Source organism: Phascolarctos cinereus, unplaced genomic scaffold (genome assembly GCF_003287225.1).
Source record: "Phascolarctos cinereus isolate Bilbo 61053 unplaced genomic scaffold, phaCin_HiC Scaffold_1;HRSCAF=81, whole genome shotgun sequence".
NCBI classification, from domain to species: Eukaryota; Metazoa; Chordata; class Mammalia; order Diprotodontia; family Phascolarctidae; genus Phascolarctos; species Phascolarctos cinereus.
The window spans coordinates 38875934-38890374 of NW_027555514.1; the positions used below are offsets into that span (position 1 = coordinate 38875934).

Genomic DNA, 14441 nt, shown 5'->3' on the forward strand with positions numbered 1-14441 from the left:
AGGCACCTGAGAAATGCTTCCTGACTGGATCCATCAGGACTCCTTTACTTTTCTCAGTCACATTTACCAAATGTTCTTTCCTCTGCTCCCATTGTAATGTTGTTTAATAGTCTTCCTTAAATTGGTATCACTTCTTTTCTGCAACCTAACAAGTCATTGCTTTAAGTCCCTCACACCCAAAACATGGGCGGCTCCAGAGCCCTGGGCATTCGTCCTATTCTTCTTATCCTTGATGTTCTCAGCAGGCGAGGCTTCCCAGCTCCTCGAAGATGGATCTATCACAAGAATGCTACACTCCACAAATACTAACCTTTGGGCAGCTAACAGGAGAAATCCCAATTTCTCCACATAGAAACATAATTCTATTTATTTGGGAAAATAATGCTTTCTATACAAAAATAGTTGTGCAAATGTCAACAAGATCAGATGTAAAACAACTGATCTATGTTAAAAAAAATGTGCAGAAATAAAAACAATATTAAAACTAAAGGCTCAAATTTATGTAGCGATTTAAGATTTTTTAAGTACTCTTAATGACTTCATTTGACCTTCACAACAAACCTATGTAGGAGAAACTATTATTATCCCCATTTTACAGACGAAAACAAATTGAGGCTCCCAGATTCAATGACTTCCTTAGTCATACAGATTATGGAGTACCTGAAGACTAAGAACTGAGTACCAGAAAGATTCTTACAAATGTGATTCAACTAAAGAAAAGTTTTTTAAAAAACTAACTAGAAGAAGGTAGAAAATGAGTAACAGTAGAAAAAACAGCTTTCCAAAATGTTGTTCTTAAGCCAAGTAAAAGTGTATGGAGGCAATGCGGACGTGGAAATGTCTAAGGTGAAGTAGGGGAAGATCAAGAAAACAGAAAACACTAACCTCAAGTCAGGAGAAAATGACAACAGCAGGTTACCAAATTACCTCCGAAGGGACAAACTGGACATAATATCATTTGGGATTTTTCTGTACACACTTAAATATTGAAGAACATGGTGTGTGGGGATGGGTGAAGGGATATGGGCATGGACACACACAAATGCTTTACTGGCAAAGGCCACTGCCCCTCTCAACCATTAATCATGACATACTGTTTAAGGTAGGACAAGAAATGGAGTCATCACTAAAGAGAATGAACTGGGCAGATCTGAGCCACCACAGAATCTCAGAAAGGGAAGGAATTTTAGAGATCACCTCTCATACTTAACCTAGGAGGAAACCAAGGCAGCTTCCAACAAAAAAACAGACAGAAAGTTTTTTAAGCTCATTTTTAAATAATTATGGAATCTGGACATTATCAAGGGCAGTACGTGCTTCATGTTTGGGAGGCTTGCAGCTTTCCTACAAAAGGTGCCCCCTCTTGGGAACCTCCTTCTGTTCCTTACCTAGTGGTCGTAGTTTTCCCTTCCATTTTCTGACTGTTCCAGATTTTCACTGTGCCATCATTTGAACATGTTGCAAAGAGGGAATGCTCATCAGAGACTCTAATGCGGTTCACTGCAGACTTGTGCTCATGAAGATGTGCAACCAGCAGGCCTTTGGGCCGCCATCCTGAGGAAATGGACACGAGATTTTATGTGCACCATAACTGTGACTTTAGAGAGACAATTCCCTGACCCTGCCCCCTCGTCTGTCTTTATCAGATTTAATGTACTCATTATCACTGACCAAGTCAACCAACCAACAAGATTTCATTAAGCGGTTCCTCAGCATCAGGCACTGAGCTCTCTGGGGGATACAAAGGAAAAGCAAGAACTGTCCCTACCTTCGAGGAGTTTCCCTTTTAAAAGGGGAGACAACATGCACATAAATGGATGGATCAAAACAGATAAAATGTAATCTTAGAGAAAGCTTTATCATCTAAGGGGACCAAGAAATGTCACCTTTAGAAGATGGAGCTCGGAAGGAGTCTTGAAAAAAATCAGGGTTTCTAAGAGAAATGAAGAGCCCATGCAGACCTGAGGGACAGCCAATACCAAGGCACAACAGACCAGGAGATAGACCCTTCCACCTAAAGAACAGCAAGCAGATCCATGCAGTAGGATGGTGGAGGGCACAGAGGTGAGTGATGGGCAAGAAAATGGACAATACAGGAAGGGGCCCACTTAAGGACGTCAAATGGAAACTAAGGGAGTGCCCATCAATCAGGGAATGGCTAAGCAAACTACAGTATATAAATGAACAGAAAATTACCATGTCATAAGAAATGGTAAAAGTGATGGTTTCAGAGAAAACAGGGAAGACCTGTGTGAACTGATGCAGAGGAGGGAAGATAACCAGAACAATTCATAAAATAACAGCACGGTAAAGACAACTAGGAAAGGCTGAACAACTGGGATCAATGTGATGACCAGCCACACTCCAGAGCACCAATGACGAAACAGGCTCCGCGTTGCCTGATAGAGCGGGGACAGGCTCAGGATGCAGAACAAGGCACACACTGTCAGACGTGGCTCAATGCAGGAACTTGTCTTGCTTAACTACACATATTTATTAGATGGGTTTTTCCTTCCTTTTCTCCAAATTTGGGGGGAGGGGTAGGAGAAAGAAAACAAATGCTTACATACTTACAAGAATTTTTTTTAAAGAACTTTAAATGCTAACCAGAGGATTGTATGTTTGATTCTAGAGGTAATAAGGAGTCACTGGAATTTACTGATAGGGGATTGGGGGGGGGGGGCTGGTGGTAACACGGTTAAACCTGCACTTCCGCACCTTTCCTGTGGAAAATATACTGTGGTAGGAAAAGGCCTGAGGCAGGAGGCCGATGAAAAGGCCAGTCTATGGAAGCCAGAACCAGGGCTGTGGTCACCTAAGGAAAGAGAAAGAGACACATACGGGAAACAATAGGATTTGGGAGGTCATTAGACATGTGGGGTTAATGACAGTCAAGAGCTGAGGATGACACTCGGGGGAGAAATGAATTGTGTCTTGGACTTGCTGAGTTTCCTTTGTGGAGACACTATCTGGCCACTGCCTCTGCAGGTGCTACAGCCCTACTCCTTCAGCAGACACAACCAATGAATCCCAAAAGAGAAAGTTCTAGTCACAAAAGTCCTGGGAACTGACAAATGGTTCAACATTAGAAATAGATACAGTTTTACCAATGAAAATGTCATTAAAATATGACAATATCTGCTTTGTCACTGTCCCCTAAGGACCACTGGGCCTTTCCATATGGCTTGCAGCTGAAAAGTCTCCCAATACATGAATGCAAGTTCCTTGAGAGTAAAAACAGTCTTGCTTTTCTATTTGTATCACCAGCACTCAACCAGCTGCTTTGCACATAATAAGCACTTAATATTTATTCATTCATTCATTCATTCATTCATTCATTCATCCATCCATCCATATATCCATTCATTCATTCAGGATGTGCACAAAACATCAACTATGAAACATCTACAATACAGGCCTGGAGCTCCTGAGATTCAGGCCAAGTATTCTGATCTGGGAGTCACCTAAACAGAAATTATATCAATGCTGTCCATGGGAGTTGATGAAATCACCACGGGAGAGGAAAGATCAAAATGATAGGGGCCTGGAACAGAGCCTTGGGGTACACCAAGTTAGTGAGTATGACAAAGGAAACTAAGGAATGGTTAGAGGAGTAAGAAGAAAACCAAGAGAGAAAAACAAAATCCAGAAAGGAGAAGGTGATCAATATGTCAGTGCTGCAGAGAGGTCAAGAAGGAGGAGAACTGGGAAAAGGGCATTAGATTTGACAATAAGTCACCAGTGACTTTGGAAGGAATAAGTGCAGCTGAGAGATAAGGCTGGAAGTCAGATTGCAGACAATTCAGAAGAACCAGCAGAGAGGAAGGACAAGTGGAAGAACTGACCATGGACAGGCTTTTCAAGGTGTTTGAGAAAATAAGGGAGATCTAGGAGAAAGGCACAGGGGATGATAGGATCTAGTGATTTTTTTTTTTTAAGGACTGAAGGGACTTGGACATGATTATAGGCAACAGGGAAGGAATTAATAGATACGGAGAGCCTGAAGTTCAATAAGAGAGATGGGATGACAGAGGGAGCAAGAGGCTAGAGAAAACAGGAGGAGACGGGACCAAGGGTACAGGTAAAGGAGTTTGTCTTGCCAAGGAGAAGGACCACCTCTTCATCAGAGACGGGTATAAAGCGGCAGAGACTATCAAGGGGATGTGAGACAAAGAAACAGAGAAAGCTCCCGGCAGACATACTTGATATTTTGGGGGTAAATACAAGATAAAGTCCTCAGCTGAGAGGATGTCATGATGGGCTTAAAGAGAAAAGAAATGGTTTGGAAGAGCTGCTTTGGGGAGTGCGACAAAGAATCAATGAAGGAGAAGCAGGATTCTCTTGTCGCAATGAGGGCTCAGTTAAAATCAGATTATCAAACGTGTGTGGACCTAGGCAAGTTTCATTCTTTCTCGCAGCCCCATTTGGCCCATATGAGCATGAGCAAAGAAAGCAGGTGGTAGGTGTACTCTAAGTTTGGGGTTTGGCATGGCATAAGCAGTAACAGGACAAGGAAACAAGGGACATTAGAGGAGCAGGCAGTGTAGAGTAGAGCAAGTTCACCAAGGGGCTGAGACTTAGAAAGGAGCAGAATATAGTCAGAGCAGGGTGCTAGCCGGGGAAAGTATTGAGGAGAAGTGGGATTAGAGATCCCAATGAGGATGCAGAGAAGGTTTAGGAGTAGTTAGGAACAGGGAGAGGTGGCATGATAAAAGATAGGAGAATTTTAGAGTTTTTTAATGTGGAAGTAGAACACTTGTGGTTGATGGAAAGATCAAAAGTATGACCATTCCTTGTGTGCAGCTGAAGCTGAGTAAAGGAGTTGACATTGGGGGCTAATGCCATTATAACGGTCATTTGTTTATTATCATCAACACCGTTTTTATCTATTTATTATCATCATCATCATTCTCTTTATTTATCTACGTAGCCATTCACTATTATTGTTGTTGTTGTTGTTACTATGGGAGTTGAGCTCCCCTAACTGGAAATTAGGCTACTGGAGAGATCATTAACACGTACTAAAGTACAACATAAGAATAAGAGCTGGGCTGTTTTGTGGTGGGGAGACTCCCTGAGACAATAAGGATCGTGTACCAGAGCGCCATGGATAATGGCCACCAGGATCAGACTGGATGCCAGTAAGCCATTCGATGGATAACTATGATCACAGGACAAACCACTATGAAGAAGGCCCATGTAGCGGCAGCCAGGTAGCACAGCGGACAGAGTGCTTCTAGAACCTACCACAGGAACAAGACATAACATGCCAAGGACTTTCTTCTAAGTCCTTCATGAAGTCTATGAAACCAGAATCTATCTACTGACATAGAGGATTATTGAATTATTACATGTGAGGTCAGGCTTCTAGGAGTGCCACAGTGCACAGAGTCCTGGCCCTGAAGTCAGACAGACTCCTCTCCCTGAGTTCAAATCCAGCCTCAGACACTTACTAGCTCTATGACCCTGGGCAAGTCACTTAACCCTCTTTATGTCACTTTCCTCATCTGTTAAATGAGCTGGAGAAGGAAATGGCAAACTACTCCAGTATCTCTGCCAAGAAAACTCAAAATGGGGTCACCAAGAGTGAAGAGACAACTCAAAAACAACTGAGCAAAGTCTTCTACCTTTGTATTCCCAGAGCTTAGCCCAGCATGCCTCTGCACGCAGTAGGCACCTCATGTTTGTAGAAATGTGATGTTTTATGGAATGAAAAGTTAGGATACTCTAGAAGTGAGTCATATGCTTTCCAAGAAACCCAAGGAGTGCAGTTAAATTTGTGCCCTTTTTCAGGGCAACAGAAAAGGAGTGGCAATGGCCTCCCTCTCCCTAACAATTTTGCCTGTTTGTCCAGTAGAATGAAAACATGTTCAGTCTTCTTTACAGAAACTGGCCAACTTCCTTCCTCAACAGTGATGCTATCTTGGTAGAGATGGCATTGAGGAATCCGTATGAAACAAGCTTCAAAATTAGAGCCATGAGGAAGATCTGAGTGAAGTGGGAGCCAACTTTTCTGGCTAATCATGTGATAAATATAACATTTTTGGAGAACATTATTTCTTTCTTTCTTTCTTTTTTTAAACAAGAAAGAATAAGGATTTCTGCCAGCAATGGCTAACTGTGAGGAACAAGGCTATATGCAAGTCAAGAATAAATCATCTTCCCCCCAAGAGTTCCTGCTCATAATCTGAAAAAGAGGAGCAGGATTTGTTCTGTACCCAGGCTGCACTGGGTTTAAAAGCAATCATAATGCTCTGCCACCACGTCAAGACCATCTGCCCATGTAGGTTGAACACACACCTCTAGAAAAAAAATCAATTTAATATGCCCACGGAAGTGTTCAAAGAAGGAAATTTTAAAAGCAAACTGTGATTGCACACCTCCTGAAACCCAAAAGTGGATCGCTTTCCTTTGATGGATGAATAAAATCCATTGGTCTGGTTAAGGACACTCATAAAGAGAGACCATTAAAGAATGAAATGGCTACAAGTTCAGAACGAACTACTTCTGATTCTAAGGGAGGGGTGGCACCACAAAACTGACACTCCACAAACATCAGCCTAAATTCAGAGAGACGATTAGCACCCCTGGTGCACCAGGTGCACCAGTTGGCAATTTTAGAATCTGGAGTACAGCTCACCAGAGGTCTGAAGCTCCAACTCTTTCCCAGTGGCATATCCAAGGATCCACAAATGCGCACATCCCCCCTGTGGGTCCAGGTATATACAGATTTATGCTGTCTATTCTCAGGGGTTTTCAGGTTAAAAACACACTGCTAAAAACCTAAAAATAATATCTGATCATACACACAGAACCTAAAATACAAATTTCCCAGGTTAAAATTCAGAACTCACTCATATAATATCAGTATGTTTGACAATTCTTAAAAACAAAACACTTCCCCTTTAAAGAGTGAAGGTCATCTTCACCAAGCTGAGGAGACCCTGGAGCAGACAAGAATGGCAATTAGGCTGTTACCTGGTGGTGGTGGTTTGCTCTCCCACTCAGCATTCTCCATCATCTGCTTGGCTATCCTTTCCGCGTGACATTGCTCTCGCTTCTGCTGGACCAGCTGCTGAAGCTCCGTCTTACAGGTCGTGACGCGTATTTGGTAGGTGGAAGGTAAAACCGTGCTGCTTAACACCTGTCCTGCAGGTTTCCTAATTTGGAGGGCTGACATTTCAGGAGCCTGTGAATCATGTACAAACATTTGTGTCATGACAGAAATACTGAAAAATTCTAGAAACCTTCACATGGAAGTTTCTATAAACAAATTATTCATGATTCAGAAACAATACAATGTCAGGAGAAAGCAAGGCAAGTCCCCAGTAGCAGACCCCTCCCCACACCCAAAGGTTGCACAGCATGGGAAGGACTGGACCGGAAGGTTTACAGTCTCAGCCTTTGGAACAAACACCCAAATCAACATCATTACAAAATCAAAGAACTGGCACAGAAGTGTTCTGGTAAGTAAACACAAGAGATCAGACAAGGAATCCCTCAGTGATGGACAACACATGAAACCAGCTCTTTATATATGTTACTTTGAAGGGTAAAGACCTGTGATTTCATTAGGACAAGGAACTCCCAATGAGTTTCTGAGTCACTGAGAGGTTAAGTGACTTGCCTTGGGCCACAGAGACAGGTTAGGATTTGAATTCAGGTCTTCTTGGACTTTCTCATTAAAACAAATCATTATCCATCTTCTGCCCCCCTCTGAACTTGAGGACCTGTTCCCTAGGGCACTCCCCCAGGTTCTCCTCCCTTCTATCTGTATACTCGGTCTTTCTTTCTTTTTTTTTTTAAAGGCAATTGGGGTTAAGTGACTTGCCCAGGGTCACACAGCTAGCGTCAAGTATTTGGTCTGAGGCAGATTTGAACTCAGGTCTTCCTGACTTCAGGGCTGATGCTCTATCCACTTCGCCACCTTCCTGCCCCCATACACTCTTTCTCAAAGAGCTTTTCTGCTACCATGAATTCAAGAATTATGTCTATACAGATGATGCTTCAATCTATCTGTCCACTCTAATCTCTCACCTAAACTCCAGTCATACGTCATTTTTTTAAATTCATTTTTATTTTGTTCTTATTATCACCTCACTTTCTCCCAGTATTCCTCTCCCTAACCCCTCCCAAATAGTCATCCCTTAAAACAAAGGTTTGGTTTTTTAAGGAAAAGAACAAGGGGGGAAAAATTTGGCAAAACTGATGAACACGTTGAGAAAACTCCAATGTTACACGCGATGTTCCACACCCACGGATCTCGACCTCTGCGCGAGTGGGCCAAAGGTGTCTTCCCCATGTCTCTTCTTGGAGACCAAGCTTGTGCTTTGTCACTTTAAAACATCTGGTTGCAGTTTCTGTGGCCACTGTTCTTGCCATTGGCAATGCTGTGATTGTGTCCAGTGCTCTCCCGGCTCTGCTCACTTCCCCTTCCATCAGTTCATATGAAGATTTTCATCATTCCCAGTTAACTGCCCTATAAGATCTCTCTCTCTGGGTGTGCCATCATCACGGGAAACGCAATATGATCAAAACACAAGTCATCAACCCCCTCCCCCTCCTCTAAACCTACCCTTATCCCTCCCGACATGCCTGTTTCAACTGAGGGTACTGCTATATTCTCCCAATGGGAAGTCAACGGAATAAGTACTGATATGGCACCTACTACGTGCCCAGCACCACGCTAAGCACTTTACAAAGATTATCTCACCTGAACCTCACGATAACTCTGTAAAATAGGTACTATTACTCCCATTTCACAGGGGAGGATGTTGAAGCAAAAAGAGGTTAAGTAACTTGCCCAGGGTCACACAGTACAGACATGTCTAAGGCAGTTATTTGAACTAAGGTCTTCCTAACTACCTCTTGCTATATGAACCAGTCCCCCTAGTTCATAATCTCGGCACTATCAGTGACTTCTTCCTCTTCCTCACCATATCCAAACAATCTCTAGCCTTTCTTGTATCTACCTTTTTTCTGCTCACACTTTCTTTTCTGCACCCCTTAATGGCAGCCTCACTGGTCCTTCTGATTCCACCATCTCCCCTCTTCAAATCAGCCTCCACAAAGCTGAAAAGAGAATCTTTTGAGGGGGGAGATCTATTTATTTTACCGTACTGCTCAAAAACATTCCGTGGTTCCCAATTACCTACAAACTCCTTAATCTGGGTCCTCTACGCCAACACAGTCAAGGTCATGATACCCAGTGAAGTTCCAGTATAGCCTAATTTTGACTTATTAGACAGAAAACCGGAAGAAATCTAACACATGACTGCTCTCACAGTACCTGTGGAGAAGATGACAGGGTTATGCCAAGGCCAGCCGAAGACTCAGAACGAAGAGGTCTGCCTGTCTGAGTGGCTTCCTGATCACTTGATGGCCCGTGTCCTTTCGGGAGGGCCTGGGGGATGTGAGCTGGTTCCAGCGACCCAAACATGCTCTTCCATTCTTCATTGACATTTGAATCCTGTTTTACATGTTTCCTGGCTGTGGAAATATATCCAAGAACTGTTACAGGGTATAAATGTAGATTTCTAAAAGCACATATGCTCTGAAATCATTCAGGTGGCGATCTACCTTGCTTCATGAAAGGCTGATAAACAGCTTCTACACTCTAATCACACATGTCATTTAACAATAATACTGTTTTGTGTCTTCTCTGGAATCTCAAAATTACTTAGAAATTGACTCATTGTCTCTCAGCAGATCCCCAAGGAGGCCAAGACAGATAGAACAGTTGTGAGCAGTGGCCATGGTGGATTCCCAGAGCTCACAATGCCAACTAGGGGCAGAGCGGAAGTCAGCCCTAGGGATGGGGAAGAGAGGATGCTCATCCGGTCCAGCCCTTCACAGTTTAAGAAGCGCTGAAAGGGCCACAAGCGGAAAAAGTTTAAGACGCCCTGGTACAGTCTGTAGGCCACGCTGGTTCCTTCCTTCTGTCTCCGTCCTCTTCCCTCCCAAAGCTAGCTGGGCCTCAAGAAACGACCTTATCAGAGTAGAAAGCACTTGCCTTTTGGATCAAGGTCCTAGCACTCCTTATCAGGAAAGCAAACTAGTAAGAGGGCGAAATCTATCCTTGCAAGGACGCCTTAGCACAGCAGAGGGAGAGCGAGGTCTTTTTAAGTGACAACCAGCACTGTGTAGCGGGAAAAGTCCTAGACTGGGGATGGGGAGACCAAGGCCGAGCCCTGCTTCAGGGAAGTCAGGAGCCGAGCGGTTAAACATCTATGTGATTTTCTACAAAACACAGAGGCCCCAATTCACGTAGCCCTTACCTCCAACGAGTGTGGTGAAGCAAAGTGCTCTGCGTATTTTACAGCACCCTGAATGGGAGCTCCCGCACCTACGCTCTCAGGAGCTATGACGCCATGACCCCATCAGGGTGGGCACTCCCCACCCAATATCAGACACTGGGCCAACACACTCAGAAGGAGGCAGCAGAGGCAGGGTCATAACTCAGGTCTTCCTGACTCCAAGCATGACGCTCCTTCCACTCCATCGGGTACCTCCCATGGGAAGAAAAAAAAAGGGGGGGGGGAGGCATTGGATTTGGACTCAGAAGTCCTAGGCTCCAATCAAAAGACTGCTGTGTCACTCCCACAATGGCTTCTTATATAAGATGGGAGGGCTGGACCGGACCAGGTGTCAAACTCAAATAGAAAGGGATCCCTACAGCCACGTACTAACGTAAAACACAACAAACTAGCATAATCTGTGCAGCTGGCTCTCTACTGTTATCATACGCCTTCCAAATCTTGTTCTTGGATTTAAAGTAGAAGGCATCCTTTGGCATCTAATGCGACATTTGCAGAAAGAGTCAAGAACAAAGACAACACCAGGTCCTCAGCATTCGACCTGATCACACAGTAACTAGCTTTTACATCACAAGGGCTTCTGTCCGCTCAGTAATGCTCAAGGAGGAGACGGTTCCTTTGCTCCCTCCGCCTTTTTCTATTTCTAGAGCCAGACAACAACGCTATAGGAAGAACGCTCAAAGAGCAGAGATAGGAGTAGGAGTCCAAGCTCTATTTGCTAGCTAACTGCAGAGCCACCAAGCAAGTCCGCTGAACCTCAGGGTCTGGTCCCACACTGGTAAGGGATGGATATCGTAATTATGGATAGTTGTGGTGGGGAACAATCAGTAATACGGGTGAAAGTGAAAGTCCTTTGTAAACTGGGAAGTGCTCTAAGAAGGTGCGCATCTGAAGCAAAAGAACATCTTACACTAATGCATTTAAAACCTTCTGTCTTATTTCACATTATTCAACTTCTCATTCCCTGAATTCCAAAGAAACTGGCCTGCCAAATGTTCTACATCCCCACGTCCCGTCTTCCATCTGCACAAAGGCTCTCTCTCCTCATGCCTGGACAGAGCTCTCCCCTCATGTCAGCCTCGTACAATTCTTAGCCTCCATCAAGGGTTCATTGCAGTCCACCCTCCTATGCATAACCTTCTCCTTCCACTCATATCATCTTGGTTTGTTTCTTTCTTTTTAAATTTATCAACAGACCAAAAGATAGATGGATAGATCACAGATATCTACATACATAGATAGATTTTAGGTAGAAAGATAAAAGAGACAGATACACACATACATTTTAGACAGATAGATACAGATATATAGATTACAGAGGCCCTTGTAGAATGAAAACTCCTTTAGAAAATGTACCATCTCATTTTTGTCTGCGGCCTTGGTACCTACAAGAGAAGTAACTTTTGCCTCCTTTTACACTATTTACCTTTAGTGTTCTTCACGCTCCCTGACAACACCAAGGGGGGGGGGGCATGGGCGGCAATCAGTGTTAAGTGACTTGCCCGGGGTCACATAGCTAGGAAGCGTCAAGTGTCTGAGGCCAGATTTTAACTCGGATCCTCCTGACTCCAGAGCCCATACTCTATCCATTGCGCCACCTAGGCGCCCCCACTAATCCATCTTTTAAAAAAATACATTATTTCCTCAGTAATGTTACACCAGAGTTTCTGAAATGTCAAAACTGTGGGCAAACCAAAGGCAATGGAGAAATGCATTTCTAAGCGCCTGTGAAGCCTTAAAAGACACAGAGTCATACATCCCACACAGTGGCTAAGTCGTTTGGAAAATACTGATATAAGAATCTGAACATGAATCCCAAAGGATGAGAAGGTGGGGATGGGCTATGATCGGTACTAGCAGAGGGAACACTGAGAAAATCTGAGAAAATCACTGATCCATACAAAAGCACCACCCTGAAGCAGGATGAAATGAATTGCCTTTCAGATGAGAAATCCCACAGCCCATATGAAGTGACCAACCAAATTATCTCACTTTCTGTGGGCATTAAAGTTTTAAGGAATTCATATGTGGCTTTTTTATATTAGTACTGATTTGTTGAAACCAGTTCTGTTAAGCTGCCAATGATAACAATGTACTGGGCAAAAAACCAGAGACGGCACCAACCTCGCTTGTCCTCTGGCTCTTGCTTGGTTTTAACAAGGTCCACTTGCCTCCCAGTTATGCCAAGAGCAGCCAAGTCAATGACTCCTTTCTGGCTGCTGTCATGCAGGTGACTCTGGTCCACTATATTGGCCTTAGCCTTATTGGATTTCATCATGAAGTCCTTCAGTGCTAAAAGCTTGTCTTCTTCCTCCTCAGTCATTCCCTACAACGATAAATGAACTTTTAAGTTGTTTCCATAAGAACCAACATACGTAGAGGGATCTCCTCCCTCCCCCAACCAAGGGACAAATCTCAGCAAGCTGAGAACATGGGTAAGATGCCAAAACATACATAAGTCAGCTCAGCTTTTCTAAAGAAAGTGACCAGTTGAGATGTTTGTCTTCATGGTTCTGAGGAAAAACAGCAAGAGTAAGCTAAGGATAGGAGCAAATCAGTTCCTGGTTCTGCTTTATTTTCTTCAGAAAACCAGTGGTCAAACAACTTAAATTACCACCAGTCTATAAACAATGTCCATGTGTTTGCTAAATGAGCAATAAAATAGACCAAGTCAAATTGAATTCAGTGAACTTCAAGTGCTTGGTATATGTAAGACAGTGGCAGGGCCTAGAAGATAAACAGAGGAAATAATCAATATTTGGAGTCGAGAGGAACCTTCTCCACTCCCTACATACCTGGTAGAAGAAAGCAGTCTCTATTTAGCAGACCTCTGATCTCAACATGCAACAATAAATCACAAAGCTGAACAAAATCAATCAATTCTTCTGTACTCTGGGGATGGGCATGTGGCCACACCTTTTCCTCCTTACAGCTCTGATTTCATTCACTCTCAAAACCACTGATCTGTGATCCAATTTGCCAAAATGGGGCCCCATTCCTTTACTTAAAGGAGCTAAAACATCTTGGTCTCCATAGATAATTGTATAATTCTCATGAAATTTGCAATTTTATAATGTTTATAATCTTATGATTTCATAGTATAAATACAGCAATTTTTATGATATAATCTCTATTTCATAATTGTCATGAAAAATAAAAATCACAAAGTTAATGCCTCTAAAATGGTCAATGATAGCAAAGATTAAACAGTTTTAAAACTACTAATGTTAATCAAACGGCCACAGAGGTCACAGAATAAGCCCAGGGGAACCTTGGAATGAATGATTGCCTAATGTTAACCTGGGACACTTGTTTTATACAAACAACAACATGCTTCTGGCTTCTTTTCCTACTAAAACAGTATTGATCCCATGTTTAAGGTGGACATTTTTATAGCTGCAATAAATGCTGTTCTTTCTTCACATTCCATGTTTAGATGGTAAAACGGGAACTGTGTTACTGGCCATCTCTCAAAAACAGAAACGCCTCTACCCACTTCTTTCATTTCTTTTTACTGCACCTTTCTCCAAGGAACTCACAGAAAATGTAGCACAAATCCACCAAACTCCCTCTGATGTGCTGGGAAAATATGCATTTCCTTCTCTATAAAGATAAAGGAGAAAATAAGGGTCCAGAGGCTCAAACAACCTTTGTAAGGAGAGATGAAGAGCAAAACGCAGGTCTCCAGTCTGATTCGAAATCCCTCTCTCTAAGCTGCAGAACAGTCTTCCTCTTGTGCTTTGTGAGAGGTAATAATAATAATAATATATATATATATAAGAAATAGGGAGGAGTAACATCTCAGCTACCAATTATAACACACAAGTGTCAGTGCCTGAGATGCGGCCGCACTCTACACAAGCCCTGGATGGAGAGTCCCAAACATGCTAAGCAAAATCCAATTGTTTTGCAGTCAGCTATTCCGGTTCTCGGCTTAAGCCTATAATATTCAATCCACTACCCAACCCCTCAGTTAAATGGGGATATTTCAAGTGATCTACTAATGCTATTTTAGAACAGAGAAGCAGCTTGAGGGTCCTCTGTAAGAAGGCAAGGACACTGCCAACAGGACTCCAGAGGGCACACACTTTTTAAGTAAACTATCTCAATCTGTTTGGGCCTAAT

At 43.1% G+C, this 14441-nt stretch overlaps 1 protein-coding gene across 2 annotated transcripts in view; it reads right to left on the reverse strand.

Annotated features, from left to right (window-relative positions):
• Positions 1-14441, reverse strand: part of PIK3R4 (phosphoinositide-3-kinase regulatory subunit 4) — a 66560-nt gene that overhangs the window by 16036 nt on the left and 36083 nt on the right. For both annotated transcript variants that reach the window (XM_020987260.2, XM_020987261.2), the window contains exons 10-13: positions 12441-12642; positions 9290-9489; positions 6979-7189; positions 1389-1554 (exon numbers count right to left, since the gene is read on the reverse strand). In XM_020987260.2, the coding sequence (XP_020842919.1) occupies positions 1389-1554; positions 6979-7189; positions 9290-9489; positions 12441-12642 (779 nt within the window). The remainder of the gene's footprint in view (positions 1-1388; positions 1555-6978; positions 7190-9289; positions 9490-12440; positions 12643-14441) is intronic.